The 17,955-nt window shown below is 38.0% G+C and overlaps 1 protein-coding gene across 7 annotated transcripts in view; it reads right to left on the bottom strand.

The window, feature by feature from the left end:
- Positions 1-17,955, bottom strand: part of PDS5B (PDS5 cohesin associated factor B) — a 124,254-nt gene that overhangs the window by 80,492 nt on the left and 25,807 nt on the right. For 5 of the 7 annotated variants that reach the window (XM_080941348.1, XM_080941350.1, XM_080941353.1 and 2 more), the window contains exon 2: positions 3,233-3,359. In XM_080941348.1, the coding sequence (XP_080797474.1) occupies positions 3,233-3,340 (108 nt within the window). In that variant the 5' untranslated portion in view covers positions 3,341-3,359. The remainder of the gene's footprint in view (positions 1-3,232; positions 3,360-17,955) is intronic. The other 2 variants (XM_080941349.1, XM_080941347.1) reach the window with 1 other exon arrangement.

Genomic DNA, 17,955 nt, shown 5'->3' with positions numbered 1-17,955 from the left:
AATATACATTCATCAGAAAAACGTAGAATGAGATACTTTTACAAATAAAGAGTAAACAATCTTTAAAATATAACTAAAATATTTTTAACTAGGCATGGCCGCAGATGCCTATAATACCAAGACCAAAGGGTTGAGAGAGTATAATCATGATTTCAAGTCTAGTTTGGACTACAAAGCAGAACTCCACCTCAATGGGAAAAAAAAAAACAAAAACAAAAAACAAAAAAAAACAAAAAACAAAAAAAAAAAAAAAAAAAAAAAAAAAAAAAAAAAAAAAAAACAACACCTCACTGACTGAAAGAAAGTAAGAGTGGTGTGGAGCTGTATTCATCTCTCTACTTCCTGACTGTGGTGTGACCAACTGTCTCACACCCCTGTTATCAGACCTTCCCTTGCCAGGATGAAATATACCCTAAACTGTGATCCCAAAATAAACTCTCCTTACTTAAATTGTTTCTGTCAAGTATTTTATATCATTTTAGCCATTAAACCGCTCCAGATGTGATTTTTCTATTTCAGCCTCCCCAAAAGACTGTATAAGCAGATTCAAGAAAAAAATGCTGGGACTGAAAGCATACCTTTTCTTCCAGACATCCCAAATTCAGTTGCCAGCACCCATATCGGGTAGCTCACAATCACCTGTAACTCCAGAGCCTGAAGATCCAATGCTCCTCTGTCCTCTGTGGACACTGAATTTACATGTGCTCATACCCAGCAAAAAGACATAATTAAAAAATAAAAATAAATCTATTTTTAAAGGATGTTAAAGATGTATTCTTAAAGAAAAATGCAACCTTCAATTACCATGACATGAGTTAAGTGTCATGGTAATACACTAAACATATTCTGAGCCATTGTAAAGGAAAATATGATATGGGTATCTCATTGGCTCAATGAGATAATCCAGGTATGTGTTAAGCAGAAACAGGTTGCAAGAAACAAATCTGTCTTCATAATTAATTTTATAAAAGGGGGATGCAAAACAAAATTATAAAGTTTAAATTCTATGAAGTTTTCTCTAAGTTTCGTATCAGTAGAAATTATTATCTCCAACAATCCTATTCTTACTTCAAGTAAAATTCAACAAAATTACCTGTACTATTCTTTATTCAAATGAGATTCAAAACTGTTGAACCTGAAAGAACATGGCATTGCAATCTCACTCTGACAAAAGGTAACCATACAGTATCCACTAGGTGGTGCTGCACATACTAAATGCTGAACAGGGCTACTGGGCATCACAGCCTGTGGGTCTGACTTACTGGAGGCCTGGAGCTCTGAGTAAGAAATGCTTTATTCACTGGGAACACACAGTCATAGGAGACAATGCTGTTCAGAGAACAGCCGTTCTGCTCTACCATACCTGATGCCAAGTCCAATAGAACCAACACAAAGTGATAAAGGACCCAAATCTAGAACTGTTGTCCTAACATGTCAACTGCAATACTCTCAAGACAAGCTCTCCAACACCTTTGTGCTTATGAAAAGACACAAGGGCTAATAAAGAGATAGGTTCACAGAACTAATTATTTTTCTTTATAATCTCTTTATACAAGAGTGGGAAATGAAGTATATTTTGAATAAAATGTTATAGAAAACCACAAATTATATAAAAATAACTTATATGTTAAATTGCCATAATTCATAAAACTTATATGGGTATTTGTAAATAGCAAAAAACATTATTATCCCAAACTAAATCTATTTTCTCTTTTTCTGAGGAGGAGTTTGCTAAAAATTGTACTACTAGGTGTCAATAAGGAAAATGGTAAGAATGTGTACTAGCTGGCCAGCTTGCTGCATGTACAGTGAGACAGAAGCACACTACACCACACTGAATATGAAGACAATGAAACAATGGAATCTGCTCCAAACCCAGACCACGGGAACTTTCACTATTGTGTATTCAAATACTATTGTAAATCTCACTAAAATTATCACTAATCCTAGTATTCAGAAGGCTTAGGCAGGATTATAAATTCTAGACCAGTGTGGGCTACAAATGGAGTTCCAGAGCCTGAGCTACACAGCAAGACTTGCCCTAAGTCATTATGGAGGGCCCTCAATTATAATTCAGATGAGGCCTCTAATTTTAAATATAATCAGCCTGTATGTGTATGCTCTTTTTCCATAAACATGATAGATATTATAACCTATCATTTCTGAGATACTTCTGAGGAAATAAATGTATTAGTTTCATAAAAATTCAGCAGATCAAGAAAAATTAAATACATAGAAAAGTAAACACAGCATACATACATAAAAAGTTGAGCTTGGCTCTCCTGAATGAGACAGATGCAAGTTCCTAATCAAACTGTACTCTAAAGCTTATGTAAAAGTAAACAATATCCAGACCTCAAGAGAGGCTTAAGGTAGTATTAGCGTCACTTTACATATTACTGTTCTGTAAGGCTCCTGGACTTTAGTGTGAAGACAAGTTTTTCCAACACTGACAATCACATAGATTATAACAGATCAGTAAACATTATAAAATGTACATGATAAAATATTACATGTGACCCACTAGAAAGTATAATTTTTAATATGCAAAATATTTTGCATCAGTTGAAATGAGTATTATAACAAATGTCTAGTAAACATACACAAACACAGAAGGAAATTTTTGCTCAAATACAAGAGTGATCCTGAGCAACTGCTCAACCAGTTTCACATGTACCTTGTCTGTTAATGCTACTTTAAACATTTCAACAGTCACAGGGACCGCTAATGTCCTAAAACAAAAGGTGAAACATTTACCACACAATCTAAAGAGACCGTGTCATGGAGAATGCCTCCTGTGAGGTTTACTGTCCATCTTGGTTTGTTACAGTGTGCCAGAAGCAGAGACAGACGCTAACAGTCAAGCTCTCTTACCCTAAAAATAACCTACCAGAAGGTAACCTATAGCCTAGGACTCCTATACATACTTCAAACTTCCTTTTCCAGACCTGAAGAGTTGGTGGAGGAGGGGTAGTGGGCATCAAATAGGAAAAAAGAGCAAATAACTTGGTAACAGACAATATAAAAATATCATAGAATATGTGCTAATCACAGTCCCAAGATCAGTAGGGTCCCCACTGTTCTTTACCTGCCCGGTTCGCTCAAACTCTCTGACATTTGCTACTTAAAAAAACACCCTAACAAAGCAAGGTCGATGGCCCTACGTGAAGAGCCCCACAAGAAAAGCCCCGACACACTGCCCATCTGTCTGAAGCATATACTGCTCACTCACCTTTAACCGCCTCACCATCTCCTCTTTCGAGATCTTATCTGAGATTTCCTTGACACCAGGAGGGTAAGTAATTTTGCCATCGTTGGTCCTTGTCTTTGAATGAGCCATGATGGAAACGCCTGTACCCCTAAAGCAAGAAAATTATTAGGTATAAACTAAAAACAAGCATGTCCTATAATAAATGTAACAGATAATACATAACAATTTCTAACTGCCTCATAATTTAGAGTAATTTGAACACTGATAAGTATTCTACTAAACATTATACTGAACATTCTCAAAATTACTGAGAGAAACAAATTTACTTTTTATTTTCATTAGTAGCAAGCTGTGTAATTTGCAATAACTCTCCCCAACAAAACATAAATAAATGAATGTTCAAAGTATTCAAAGTAGAGGTAGAAATGGGGGTAAACATGATCAAAAAAGTATAAAATTCTCAAAATTAACAAAAACATACTTATTTAATTTTAAAAGAGTGCAAACATGATCCAGATTAAAAAAGCATCTAGGGGAAAAATAACCCAAGACCCCAGAGAATTAAATAGAACGCTACAGCACTCTACCATGTCATCTCGGATGTGACCTGTCAACACTGACAAAACAGTGTTCAGTTTCAGTGCCACATGTGACAAAAGGGACATAGTATTTGTACCCATCAAAAACTTAAACAAAAGACAACTCTGAAAATCTGTGAAGAATAATTACAAAAAACTAATGACTGGACATGCAAACAGCTGCAAATAAATAAAAGCTCAAGAAACAAGTTCATTTGCATATAGTAAAAATACCAGAATTAAGACAAAAGGAATCATCCAAGGCACAACCAGAAAAACACAGAACCAAATACAAGAAGATGGAGGCCTATCTTATCACTCACAGAAGAGTGAGCAAGCCAGGCAGATGCACAAAGTATCATAAGAACAATCCAGAGTCAAGAAACCAAAGACAATAAATTCAAAATAAGAGGGATAATTCAAGAAAGTAAAATCTCAACATACACAGCACATCATATTTCTATGTCTGCACATTCAAATACATACATTACACAAATATATGTATATGCAACAATAAAACACAAAAAAGAATATAAGAGGTGGAGCATAGGAGAGGTGGAGCATAGGAGAGGTGGAGTCTAGAGGGCAGATATGAGATTCTGGAGGGAAGAAATGGAGGGAAATATTGATCAATTCTACTTCAATTAAAAACATTTTTTAAAAAACCTCAAAGACAATCCACTCCCTTGAAAAGAAGAGCATTTGAAAACAAATACTTGATTTCTAAATAGTAGCAGTAAAAGCCACAGTTTAAATCTAAGAAATGTGATTTTCAAGAACAGGTGAAATAAGAACAAATTAGCTAAATAAAATCTGATAGCTGTGCATATGGGATGTGTGTAAAACTCTCAGAGCACACGCTAAATACCTTGTGCATACATAATATATGTGACTGAATGAAGAATAATATAAAGGAAGCAGAGGCAGACAGATCTCTTGTGAATTTTAGGCCAGCCAGTGCTAAATAGTCAAACTCATTTGTGTGGGGTTTTAAGACATAGATAGAGGGCTTTATAAGTAAAATATTAGAAAAATATTTCATGAAAAACCAAGCACAAGAAAGCATATAATCTAAATATCACTTAATATATATTATGCATTTAATGTGTGTACGTGCATGCACAGGACCCTGTTCTCTGTATGTGCTCAAGAGAAACAAGCACGCATGTCTAGTGTAAGGCATTCACAACACTCAAGCATTCAGAACAAAGTGTCTATCAACCACAGATAAATACACTGGTATATTAATACAACTGTGGAGTCAATCAACCATTGCTTCTGACAACAATGTAGATTGGCACTGGAGTTAACTGAAGAATATCAACCACAGAATCCCAGAGTATGTGCTCATATAAAAGTTCTAAGCCATACAAAGAAACCACTACAATGTTAAGACAGTAGCCAAGTCAGAAAATACCTACCTGTCAAACACCTATCTGATGGGATAGGAGACTTGTAGAACTCTGATATATAAAATACAATCAAAGTGATAAAAGAAATGAACAGATATTTGGAGAATACACAAGCAGCAGGTAAGTACCTGAAAAGATTCAGTAGTACTGTCTGTAAGAGCACAAACTAAACTTCAAGGTCTCATTATGTATCATACAAATGCCTGGAACAAAATCACACTACTGTAGGCAAGAGTGTGAAAAAGCCAATACTGCTACATAGAAGCAGTAAAAAGAATTCTGGCCCTTTCTTACTAAAATGAGAAGGGGGGGGGGAACAAGTATTTAACCTACAGAGCCAGAAATCACACTACTGGGCATTTTCTATGAAAAATAAAACTTACAATTATAGAAAATATTTCCAAATTGAAAATATTCCAAATATTTTGTGTAATATGTTAACAGTCACTATGCACAAAGGAAAGAGTAAGGCTTAGGGGGTTATATGTGTTAGGATTTCCTTATTTAACAGTCTCAAAATGTTAAAAACCGAAAAGTAGAAAGCAGATGAGGAGCTTTAAAAAACAAAGGTGGGTGGAGGAGTAAGAAAGCAGAAGGCAACTCCCTCCAATCTGCAACTATCGTACTTGAAATTGCAGCAGTGGTTATCAACCTGGGAGTTGCAACCCTTTTGAGAGTCAAGCAGCCCTTTCACAAGGGTCTCCTAAGACCATGAGAAAACAGATATTAACATTATGCTTCATAACAATAGTAAATTAGTTGTGAAGTAGCACAAAAATAGCTTTATGGCTGGGGGTCAGTACAAGAACTGTGTTAAATGGCTGCACCATTAGGAAGATTGAAATCCACTGTTCTTCAGGATCCAGCCACAGAACTACAGATACTGCAGAAATGTTGAGTAAGAGAACTGAAGAGATGGCTCAGCAGTTAAGAGCACTGGCTGCTCTTCCAGAAAACTCAGGTTCAATTCCCAGCACCCACATAGCACTTCACAATTGTTTTTAACTCCAATTTCAGGGGATCTGAAGTCCCTTTCTGGTCTACAGGCACTAGGCACATAAGTGATCCACATTACACACAAGCTGGCAAACTAAAAATTCACTAGGTAGTAGTAGTGCACATAAATTAAAAATATAAAATGCACCAGGTAGTGGTGCATACCTGCAATCCCAGCTCTTAGGAGGCAGAAGCAGATGGCTCTCTGTAGTTTAAGACCAGCCTGGTCAACAGAACGAGTTCCAGGACAGCCAGGGACATACAAATAAACCCTATCTCAAAAAAGCAAAAGCAAAACAAAAAATGAGTATATTATGTAATATCTGGCACCTAGTGCTGTGCCCATGTCAATTTCTTGAGTTTGCTATAAATACCTAAGTGTGCAGAGGAGCAGATGCAAGATACATGGTAAGTTCAAAATATTATTTCTCAGATGTTGTTTATAATTATCCCAAAATAAAAGTTTTTTTAAGTGTAAAAAAAGCAAACTTTTAGTCACAGAAACAACAAAGACATTTTAAAAACACAATTTTCACAGAAAAACACAATGGAAAAATGCACTTTGAATGAAGCCTGAGAAAAATTATGAAAACTCTATATATTTGAGAAGATACTGCAGTTTGAAATGCAGAACATCTTCCTGCAGATTAGAGACTCAGTGCAATCATCAAATCAAGCTTTGGTTCTGAAGTGAGGGTGCAGCTCAGCTGCTGAAGCCTGGGGTTCAATGGAGGATGACTTGGGGTTGGTGGTAGAAATATGACGGCTGAGCATGGTGGTACACACCTGTAATCCTAGAAACTGAGACTTGGAGTTCAAGGTTGGTCTGATAATTAGCAATTCCCTGGCTTGCCTGAGCTACCTGAGGCTTTGTATTAAAAAAACAAAACAAAACAAACAAACAAAAAACCAGGAAGACAGTTATACATTAGGTGTCTGTGTGTGCAGTAGTAACAATACAACAAGACCATCATTTCAAGGAGAGGAGAGGTAGAGGCTGCTGGAGGAGTGAGAAAAAGGAAGGGAAGTAATGATCTAATCTTATTTTAATTTTTAAAAATTAAATAAAATATGAATAGAGCAAAATCAGGAAGGAAACAGGAAAGGGACAATGGAGAATATGGGGAAGTGGTAATGCGGGAAAGACTAGAAGAGAAGAAGAAGAGGAAAGGGAAGAAAGAGAAACAGGCAAAAAAGAAAAAAAAGAAATTTGGAAAATACCCGAAATACCACGACATTAAAGGAACTAAAAACAGTGGATGGACTTGGTTCTAGCAAATACTTAAACCCAATACAAAGCTAAAGTAATTTAGACAACATGGTACTGGTGAGGGGAAAATAATCTAAGGGATGTAAGATGGCCGACAAACAGACTCATAATCATGAAACAGACATGAAAACAGTGACAGAATAAGAAAGACAGCAGTCAGTCAGTAAGGGTGGAGCAAAAAGTACTGCTGGTGCCATATTTCACACAAACACTAAATGAATGCTGTGTAGATTAGTACTCCAGATATCAAAGCCAAATGGAAAAGAATGTGAAGAGAGAGTAAGCACCGTTTCCCAACATCCAAGCTCATGGGTGTGCTCCTTTAAGCAAACAGTATACTTATCAAAGCCTATGAAAAGTCACTCTCGGGGATCATTCCTAAAGGAAGCTGACTTCACAACCGCACAAAAGTAAGCTTAGAAGAATCAGCATGAATGAGGTGTTTAAGAGTAGACAGCACAGAATACGCCTATTCAAGTATTCAAGTTATCATGTACCTATTTCCTGCACACATCTCGGCAGTAACTACGGGGGGAGATGATAATAAATAAATAAAAGGAACCTCATGAGTCTACCAAGAGAAACATTAACTGTAAACAACTAAGCCACAGTAGATTCTGAAATCATAGTAATAGAAACAGCAAACAGGAGGCCTGGGAAGGAGACTTAAAAAGATAGCATTTCTATAAAGGTATGAAAATAAAAGGTAACGGTATAAGCAACAAGAGAAAATACTTGGCATGGTTCAGGCTTTGTCACTGAAGGCAGGGGTGATACACACAAAATGTACCTGAAAGAAAAGTAAGCTAAAAAGAAAAAACTAAGCCAACAATGGGGCAGGTTTCTGAGTTGGCACTGATTCTTACAAGCAGTGGTATTCTGAGTAGTTTAAAATATGGTGCATACACTCAGAGTGGGACATGCTTCCATGGACCTGAAAGTCTTTAGTGTGCATGTTCACTACGTTCTGAGCCTATTTAAATGGCACATTATCATATTATACTCACTATACTTCTATCACCATTAGATCATAAACTCCTTAAGACAAGGACAGGCATAATTTTATGCTACTGTGTTATCATATATAATGAGCATTAGTAGTAGTAGGGACTCAGAAAGTACTTGCTGAATGAATGACAACTATTTTGAGAAATATCAAGCCTGCAATGCAGGTTCAGAATTGATGCATGAAAAATGTAACTGCAGTGCAGTGCAGATTAGACAGGGGAAGAAGTCAATGGCTCTCAGCCTTGGTAATGCTGCAACTCTTTAATACAGTTCCTCACGCTGTGGTGAACTTCCCCGCAACCATAAAACTATTTTTGTGCTATTTCATAAATAATCTTGCTACTGTTATGAATCGTAATGTAAATATCTGTGTTTTTGGTGGTCATAGGCAACCCCTATGAAAGGGTTGCAGCTCACAGGTTGAGAACCACTGAAATGGAGGGCCCATTTAGGAAACAGCAATAAGAAAAGGAATTCAAGCAATGGCTTACAATACTGACACAAAGAGTTTAAAAGTATTTTAATAGAAAAAAGAGGAAATGACTATAAAATTCAAAGTATTTGTTCCTGAAAAGCCACTTATTATGCTAACTGAAATTTTATTTGGTAAAATATACTATATTACACCACTGTATATACTATATATACACAAGAAAGAGCAGCTAAAGCAATGGTTTCCTGTGTTAAGATGCTTGCTGCATAAGCATATGGATCCAAGCTTTCCCCAGCACCTCCATAAAAGGCTGGGTATGCTGACACAAACCTGTGCCCAGCACTGGGAAGAACACACACTGATCCAGGGGCTGGATGGCCAGGCAATCTAGCTTAAATACTGAGCTTCAGGTTCAACAAGAATCTGACAGAAAATTCTCATGGTGAACTACAAAGGTAAGGATCCAACATAAGCTTCTGGCACACAGGTGAACACACATACACCAATATAATAATGAGCAAATATATAAAATGTATGCCCTGGTTCTAACAGAGGTGGTAGGGAAAAAAAATTTTACCTTGAGAAAAATCAAGTCATAAGTCCTAAAGGGCAACTGCATTTTATAGGTCTAAACTTCATTCTAAAGTTTTACTGAAAAGACCATACAATAATTTGATAATATCTACTGTTTATGCTATATAAATTTAAATGCTTAATTTTTAAAAATGTGACACAAGGGACAGAGAAATGGCTCAGCACGAAAAAACACTGACTGCTCTTTCAGAGAATCTGGGTTCAACTCCCAGCACCCACATGAAGGCTCATGACCATCTCTAACTCAGCTTCCAGAGGATCCATTGCCTGTTTCTGGCCTCAGCAGTCTCTGCACATATGTAGTACAAGACAAACTTTCAGGCAAAACACCCTTACACATAAAGTAAAGGCAAAAGAAACAGATCTAAAGTTGAGGAAATATGTCAGGCAATTAAAGTGCCTGTGACATAACTATGAAGACCTGAGTTTGATCCCCAGCATTCACAAAAAAAAAAAAAAAAAAAAAAAAAAAGTCAGATGTGACCTGCCCCAATGAGGCTGCTGTGTCACATGTGGGTCAGTAGGTGGCAGAGAGAAGAGGAGCTGTGTCTACACTCAGTGTTCTGACTTAGGAACATCTGAATGATTAGTAGCCTAACATTCCCTGAAAAGGGTGAGCTTGAGAAGACCATCAATCTAATGCCAGGGGGCCTGGATGGGCTCCAAAGACAAGGAGCAAGCCAGAGAGAGACTAAAAGAGCCCTGCCTAGGACTACAGGCCTAGGCAGGAGTAAGCCTGAGACAGGCAACCCTTGCAATAGGCCACTTGGATGGGGCATAACACTCCTAAGACCACTCAGAGACCCTGGATGCCACTAAAAGGAGCAAGTAAGTGGTGGTGTAGAAACGGAAGAGAGAAACAGAAGAATGTGGGCACAATGAAAAGAGGTAGAACTGGAGACTCGAGGGTAGTGAGGCAGTGATGTTACCTGAAGACATGGCATGTCTGAAGGCTGTGTCACCTGCATTGAGGGAGAGCTGTCCCTGGAGACATGAAAACAGGAGAGCTAAACCCCACCACCTGTCTACTGTCCCTTGCCACTTACAGCAGGCAGGGAAGCTAGCCCCAAGGTCATCAGAGCAGGAGAATTGGCCCTGCCCCTCATCAGGGCAGCATAGTAGAGCTGACCCTGGAAAGCTGGCCCTGAGGGTATGAGTATAGGAGAGCAGGCCTCTGCTTTTTTTGCCCTCTCCAACAAGCAACAGATAGAAGAGCTGGCCCAGGTAGGGTCACGAGAAGAGAAAAATGGCTCTGACCTTCACCTGCTAGAGAGCTCAGGAGAGCATACAGCACTCAGGAGAGCAGCCCTGTACCTCTCCTGAGAAGCACAGTACAGCTGGCCCTGATGGCAGGGTGAGCCAACCCCAAGAGCTGCCTCAACTTGTCTGCCATGTGGCAATGTGGGTGATAAGAGATGCCCTTCCCGACCCTCACCCCTTGCCACCTACATCAGGTGGGAGAGCATCATAAGAGCTGGCCCTGCACCTCACCTGAGCAGTACAATAGAGCTAGTCCTGGATGTAGGTGAGCCAGCCTGAGAGCCCTGCCTCTCATCTGCTGGGTGGTAGAGAGGATCTATAGCAGGCAGGAGAGCTACCATTAGAGTGGAAGAACTGGCCATGTCCCTCATTAGCTGCAATATTCAAGAGAACCTGCCCTGCACCTCACCTGAACACCGGGATAGAGCTAGCTCTGGTTGTAGGTACTGTAGATAAGCAAGCGTGAAAGGGAGAGAGCTGACTTCTGATCTGCTCAAATCACTCTCAGGTCCTGATTCAGGCCTTTAAACTGGCATACCCTAACATCTACTCCATCATTAAGGCACTGGTCCTACAGATGCAAAACTACAGGATCCCCATGACACTAGACAACAAAAGGATATCTGAGGAGCCCCAGTGAGGTTCCAATATTGATAGAGTAGCAGAAACCAGAGGCCTTGTACCAGAACAATGAATCATTGCAATGAACATTTGCTAGCAAATAAATGTGGACAATAGGGTATACTGGTGGATATACTGACATACTACCACTTCCAAAACAAATTATTTTTCTCTGTTGGAGGGCAGGGTGTAAAGGTAAAGGGTGGGTATGAGGAGAGAGGGAGATGAGTGGGACTGGTGTACACGATGTGAAATTCAAAGAACCAATAAAAAAAAGCTTTAAATTAATTAATTAATTAATTAAAAAATAAAAAGCCAGATGTAGTGGTGCGCATTTGTAATCAATCCTAGAACCAGGAAATAGAAAGATCCCTGAGATTCACTGCCTGAAAAGCAAGAAAGATGGGCTCCTAAAAAGAAAAAAAACAAAAACAAAAAACAAAACAAAAACACATAAGGCTGACCTCCATGGATTTCTGAACACACACTAACAATCACAAACACATCTGCATAAACAAATACACAACTGCACACAAGACAGAAAAGAGGAAAGAAGAAGAGAAAGAAGAAGGGACTAAGGGAGAACAGGCCATGTGAACTCCAGCACAGTGGCACACCCATAATATTAGTACTCAAGTGACAGTAGGATTGACACAAGGTCAGGATCAGCAGCCTTGTCTATGCAGCAAACTCCAGGCCAGCCAGGAGTAAGACTGTCTCAAAAGAAAAGGAGGGGGGCTTAAGATGAGCTGAGATTCCAAGATTGACCTTTGAGGAAATAAATATATTGATGGGAAGAAGAAATGCAAAAAGAGTCGAGAAACATAACAGATCCAAATGCCTGAGATCAAGAAGGCTGTCTGAAGACAGAGGCTGATGGATAGTGACAATTACTTGGTGAAAACACACAAAATGACTTCAGCAAATATTTTCTTGAACTTGGTTGGATGATATTTGATTTTAGGTCTATTTATTTACAAATATGGAACGATTCACAAATTTACATTTCATCCTTCCCCAGGGTCATGCTAACCCTGTATCAATCCAATTTTAATATAGGTGCTATCAACATGAGCACTGAATATTTTAAAAAGTGGTTTTGGAAGACAAAAATCTAATCACAAGGTTAATAAAAAAGTGGTAAGGAAGCAGAAAGGAAGCAAGGCAAGAGAGAGAGTGAAATGAAGAAGAAAAAAAGAAAAAAAAGCTAGGACAGAAATGCACCTTCCAGACTGACAGACCCAAGGGAATCTACCAGGTATCATCCTCACAGAACCTCAACAGTTCACCTCACATATGTAAAGAAAGAAGCATAACGGCTTTAAAAAGAATTTATATAAAAATGAACCTTATTAGAATCTATTTTATATACTATACATACTAAGGAACAATGTACTAATGTATCAACTTCCTTCTCCATTTCAAACTAAGTTGTATCTGTGCATGGTGGTCCGTGCCTATGATCCCAGTGCTCAGGAAGTAGAGAAAGGAGTATCAGGGCTTAGGACCAGTCTAGGGTATATACTGAGACTCCAAAAGTTGAACAATAAAGTAGTAAAAACTAAACTTAAAAAATATAAACATTTGTGGGCTAAGGAGTTGGCTCAGTGGTTAATAGCTGGGTTGCATTCCCTTCACCCACATGGTGGCTCACAACCATCAGTAACTCCAGTCCCAGGGGATCCTATGCTCTCTTCTGGCCTCCTTAAGGAATGTATGCATGTGGTGCACAAACATACATGCAGGCAAAACACTAATACACAATGCTTTTTAACTGTGCTAGAAAGATAGCTCAGTGGTTAAGAGCCATGGCTGGTCTTACAGAGGACCTGGATTCTACTCTTAACACCCATGTAGTGGCTCACAGGTACCTGTAACTCCAGTTTCCAGGTGATCTGATGCCCTCTTCTGATATCTGTGGGCACTGCCTGTTTGATGCATATACATGCATATAGGTGAAACACCCATACACATTAAATACAAATAAGTAAGTCTAAAATTGTTAACTGAATTTATCATCTATTTATAGAGCAATGATAACAACCTAAGATCCCCTATTTTCAATGGGTGATTTGAAACTTTCAGAAAGCACTTAAATTTAATTTTTTTATGTCTGTTGTTGCATTTACATTTTGTTTCTGGTATGAAAAAATGTTCTGATAGAACCCAGGTCTTCTGCAAGAGCAGCCAGTGCTCTTAACCACTGAGTTAAGAGTGCAATTATAATATATATATATATATATATATATATATATATATATATATATATATATATATATATGGACTTAATACTATCATCTTTGTAAAACTCAAACAGTTATTTAAAAGAAACATGCTTTTATTTTTTTAAGCCAATTGCAATAGCAAACACCTTTAATCCTAGCACTTGAGAAGCTAAGACAGGAGGATTTCTATGAGTCCTAGGCCAGCCTGGTCTACAAAGTAAACTCCAGGAAAACCAGGGCTACATAATAAAATCCTCCCTCAACACTCCATCCCCCAAAAAGAAAGAAATGTATATTTATTTTTTAAAACATTTTTATTAATACTTTGTGGATACCATACAATGTATTTTGGTCATGTCCACCTCTCTCCCCTTCACCTCCCAATCTATCCATCTTTGAGTTTGCTTTTTCTTCCTTCCTTCCTTTCCTTTTTTCTTTTAATTAACTCTTGGTGTCCAAAGTGTGTTGGCCAACAGCTCTTGATAGTATCTGACCTACTATGGTAAAACCATTGAGAAAACCAACTCTCCTTTCCTAGCAGCCATCAAATTCCACTAGCTCCTCAGCTAGAGGTGGAATTCTGTGCCCATCTCAATCACTGAGTTCTTCAACTGTTCCGTGTCCAAAAAAACAGGTTTTTAAAAATTATCAATTACCTGTGGCTCTTGAAATCTTTCTTTCCCCATGTTCCTCAAAGATCCCTGAGCCTAAAGGTAGAAGTATGATAGGTGCACCACTTAGGGCTGAGCACTCTACTATCTAAAAGATGCACGCAAACTAAGTCACACTAATAGTCCTAAGAAAAAGGGGGGAAAAAACAATCTAACCATTAATTCTTGACTCAAAAGATATATAAGATCTTTTCATTGGATGAAACAGAAAAATAGCACTGAAAGGAATCAAGAACAAGACTACAGAGCATTTTTTTCAGATGATCTTGTTAAAAATAAATCTTGATGCTCTCATGATTTTTCTTAATAATTCACAATGTTTCATCAAGTTTACTGTCACAGAATCAAAGCAAGGCTAGTACTAGAATCCCAACATGGTCATGTTTATTAAGAGCTGTTTTTCTGTCCAGGGATTTCACCTCCAGGTTTAAGGCAGAATCAGAACTACTATAGAGTTGGAAAGACTCCAAACTGCAGTCTTCTGAGAACCAGCAGGTGGCACACTCATTAAAGACAATCCATACAGCAATTAAACAAAATGAGAAATTAGGCTTATTCTTGTCAAGGACAATAGAAAAATCTAAAAAGAGAAACTTCCAACTGAAAAAAGACAAAAACTATCCTCAGTTAGCTACATAACCTTACAGCAACATTTATTTATATTCCAACTGTTAAACTAAAGGCAGCTTCAACAGTGTACAATAACTCAAGAACAGATTCAAACAGAACAAGCATTATCCAAGTCCTTAGTACTTCTAGTGGTAGTGTTAACATCACTCATGTACTGAACGATGATTATTTCTTAGGTCAGTAGTATGTGCAATGCCACGTCTGGTGAAGAGAGAAAAATCACCACTACATGACCATTCGGTTTTAATTAATTAATCCTATTAACTGCATTTCATGTTCGTTTAATGATTCTTATGTGTACTAATAAAATACACTCTCTTGCCTCTGTAGCTCTATTAAATACAGAGCCAAGAATGTTTTACTTTTGTGCTCGGTGTGCAAACTTACTCATTATTCTCAAATCGATATAGCTCAACAACTCTTTACTCAATGCATACATTGTATTAGGAAGCACAAGTCATCTAGAGATAATACCAAGTGTAAAAGAAAATGCAGGCAGTCTATGTACACATATTTATCGTTTTATGAATGGGGGTTGAACATCTGCAGATTGTGGAATCCAAGAGGATTCTGGAAGAAATCTGAAGTCACTGAAAAATGACTGTAGTTTTAATAGTTCTTTTAGAAAAAATATTTTAGAAAACAAGGCAATTTTTGAGTTCATGTTTTGTTAATGTTATTTAAAAAAACATGTAATATCTTGTGTAAATCATTTTCAAAAAACACACACAAACACATACACACACAAAGCCAGGAATGGTGGCTGGCATCTCCAGTCCCAGCAGAAGGAAGCAAGTTTGAGGCTAGCTGGGTCTAGATAGTGAATTCCCGAACGAACAGCCAAGACACAGTCTCAAAAGCAAACAAACAAACAAAATGTAAAGTTTAACTAGTTCAAACATAAAGTCCCAGCCCCAGAACATCTCAACTAAAATCAGTTTCTACCTAGCAATGCAAGTATTCCAGTACATTCTCTTTACAAGTAGTATGTTTTATATAAACAGTGGTAACATTTCTCATTTATTGAAGAAAATTTTATTTCTCTGGTCAGTATTCAACTCAATGTCTAATTACAATAAAATATTTGAACTTCTCTAATATAAAATCTCAGGTACCTCTTTTCTTGGTTTCACTGAAAATATGAAAGCTCAAACAGAAATTTCCTCAGCCTCCCATCATCAAATTAAATATCTAGATACACCCATCTTCTGTTCCTCATATAAAAAACTAGCCCTGTGGTACACAGGATCTCAGGATCTGTAGCTTTAGAGGAGCTTCACTTCATTAATTCTGTCTTACTACCACCTATCATATCGTATCTACTAGATCCTTTCAGTATTCAAATGCTGTTCTTGGATGGAAGGCAAGCAAGTATTCACAAACGGAAAAATAAATCACATATGTGTTTAGACTATATTTCTCATACAAATCCAATACAGCTTCTCAGTTCCACTAAATTCAGCCATAATGCTTTTGCCATAATCAATGTTTTAGACTGTAAAAGTCAACAATTTCCCTGTATCTATCTACAAACATGCAATGTAACTGGATTTTCCCATCAAGAAGTAGAGATGGGCTAGAGGCACAAGCTCAGTGGAGCGCCTGTTTACCATAAGCAAGGCCTTTGAATTTGATCCATACCCCCACCAAGGTAAGAAGGATTTCTAGGTCTTGAATTTGAATCTGACTGGGCTTTGATGAATTAGAAAATGGCAAACTCAGTAAGATCCTTGTGTGTGAGTTTGCTAACGTGGGGTTGTAGATATGTGAGAAAGCCCACACTATCTATCCCTTTATAGTTATCCATTTGTTAAAGAAGAATAGAGAGCCAGGCATGGTGGCACAGATCTGTAACCAAATAAGGTAGACAGTTTAAGTTCAAGGCTTGTTGGCTATATGAGACCCCAATTCAAAACACCAAAATTAAAAACCGTATGAAGAAAGGAACCAGTTAATTCAGACATGGTCATCAGGAGGCCAGTCCTAGCCAAACCACCAGGTAATCACATATACATACCTATCCTCATCCAGATCAGTAGAACCACCCAAGTCATCCAAATTCAAATTGTCTATTTACAGAACATTTGCTACACAATAAAAGCTGAATAAATGCTATAGTTCCTATGGTACTAAGTCAAAGGAAACATTTTTCTGAGCCTTATATACTCCATTTTAGCAATATGACACAGAGCGAACCAGAACATCCTTCTCAAAACAGTATTCTCCTTAAATCTCCAATACGCTTTTAGTTTTTACTGAATTTTTTTCCTCCTACTTTATTGGTCACAGCCCCCCCCCCCTTATTTCCTTCCCTTCTTTCCAATCTCTTTTTCTATAGCAGCTTCCTCTGAGATTAGAACATTCTGAGATTAAAACATTCCATCACTCAGGGAATCTCCTTAATGTAAAAAGTAAACAACTCAAATTAGCTTCAGGAAGTCCCTGAAACTGAGCAGCTTCACTAGTCCCCTCCCTCCCAGAGTGAGCAATAAAGACCACCGAGAGTCACTATCAGAGATGACAAGCTAAGGGGGAATGGTGGGTTGAGACTGAGACCAGATCAGATGCCTGGAAGAAGCAGAAAACAGACAAACTGCATGAACCAGCTGAGCCACCTGGAAAAACCACTCTACTAGTTCACTCCCTCCCAGAGTGAACAGTAAAGACCACTCAGACTTATTCTCAGAGATGACAAGCTGAGCGAGCAAGCCTGCAGGCTGTGTGGTATGCCCCAAGTTCCCAGCTTTTTGAGCTGTCACCCTCTAGTTGGGTGGTTTTCAATGTCTTTGAGTCACTTCTGCTCTTCTAAGTAACCCTTCACCCCCAGTTCTCTACGTAACCTTAATAAAACTCAGTGGTTCACCAAGGAGAACTTCAGTAGTATCCATACTTTGTTCTGTCTGGGCTCCCTTATCTGGGGTAATGTATGTAGATGTGTGTGTGTTGCATCTCCCTAGGAATTGTCTGCCAAGAAATACCTCTAACTAACAGTCTACCAGTGTTTAATTCCATCTACTTGACTCTTTTTGACTATAGAAATTTCTCT

This window comes from Micromys minutus, assembly GCF_963924665.1.
Source record: "Micromys minutus genome assembly, chromosome: 29".
NCBI lineage: Eukaryota > Metazoa > Chordata > Mammalia > Rodentia > Muridae > Micromys > Micromys minutus.
The sequence above is the reverse complement of the archived record's forward strand: the minus strand, read 5'-3'. Positions and strand labels throughout refer to the sequence as shown.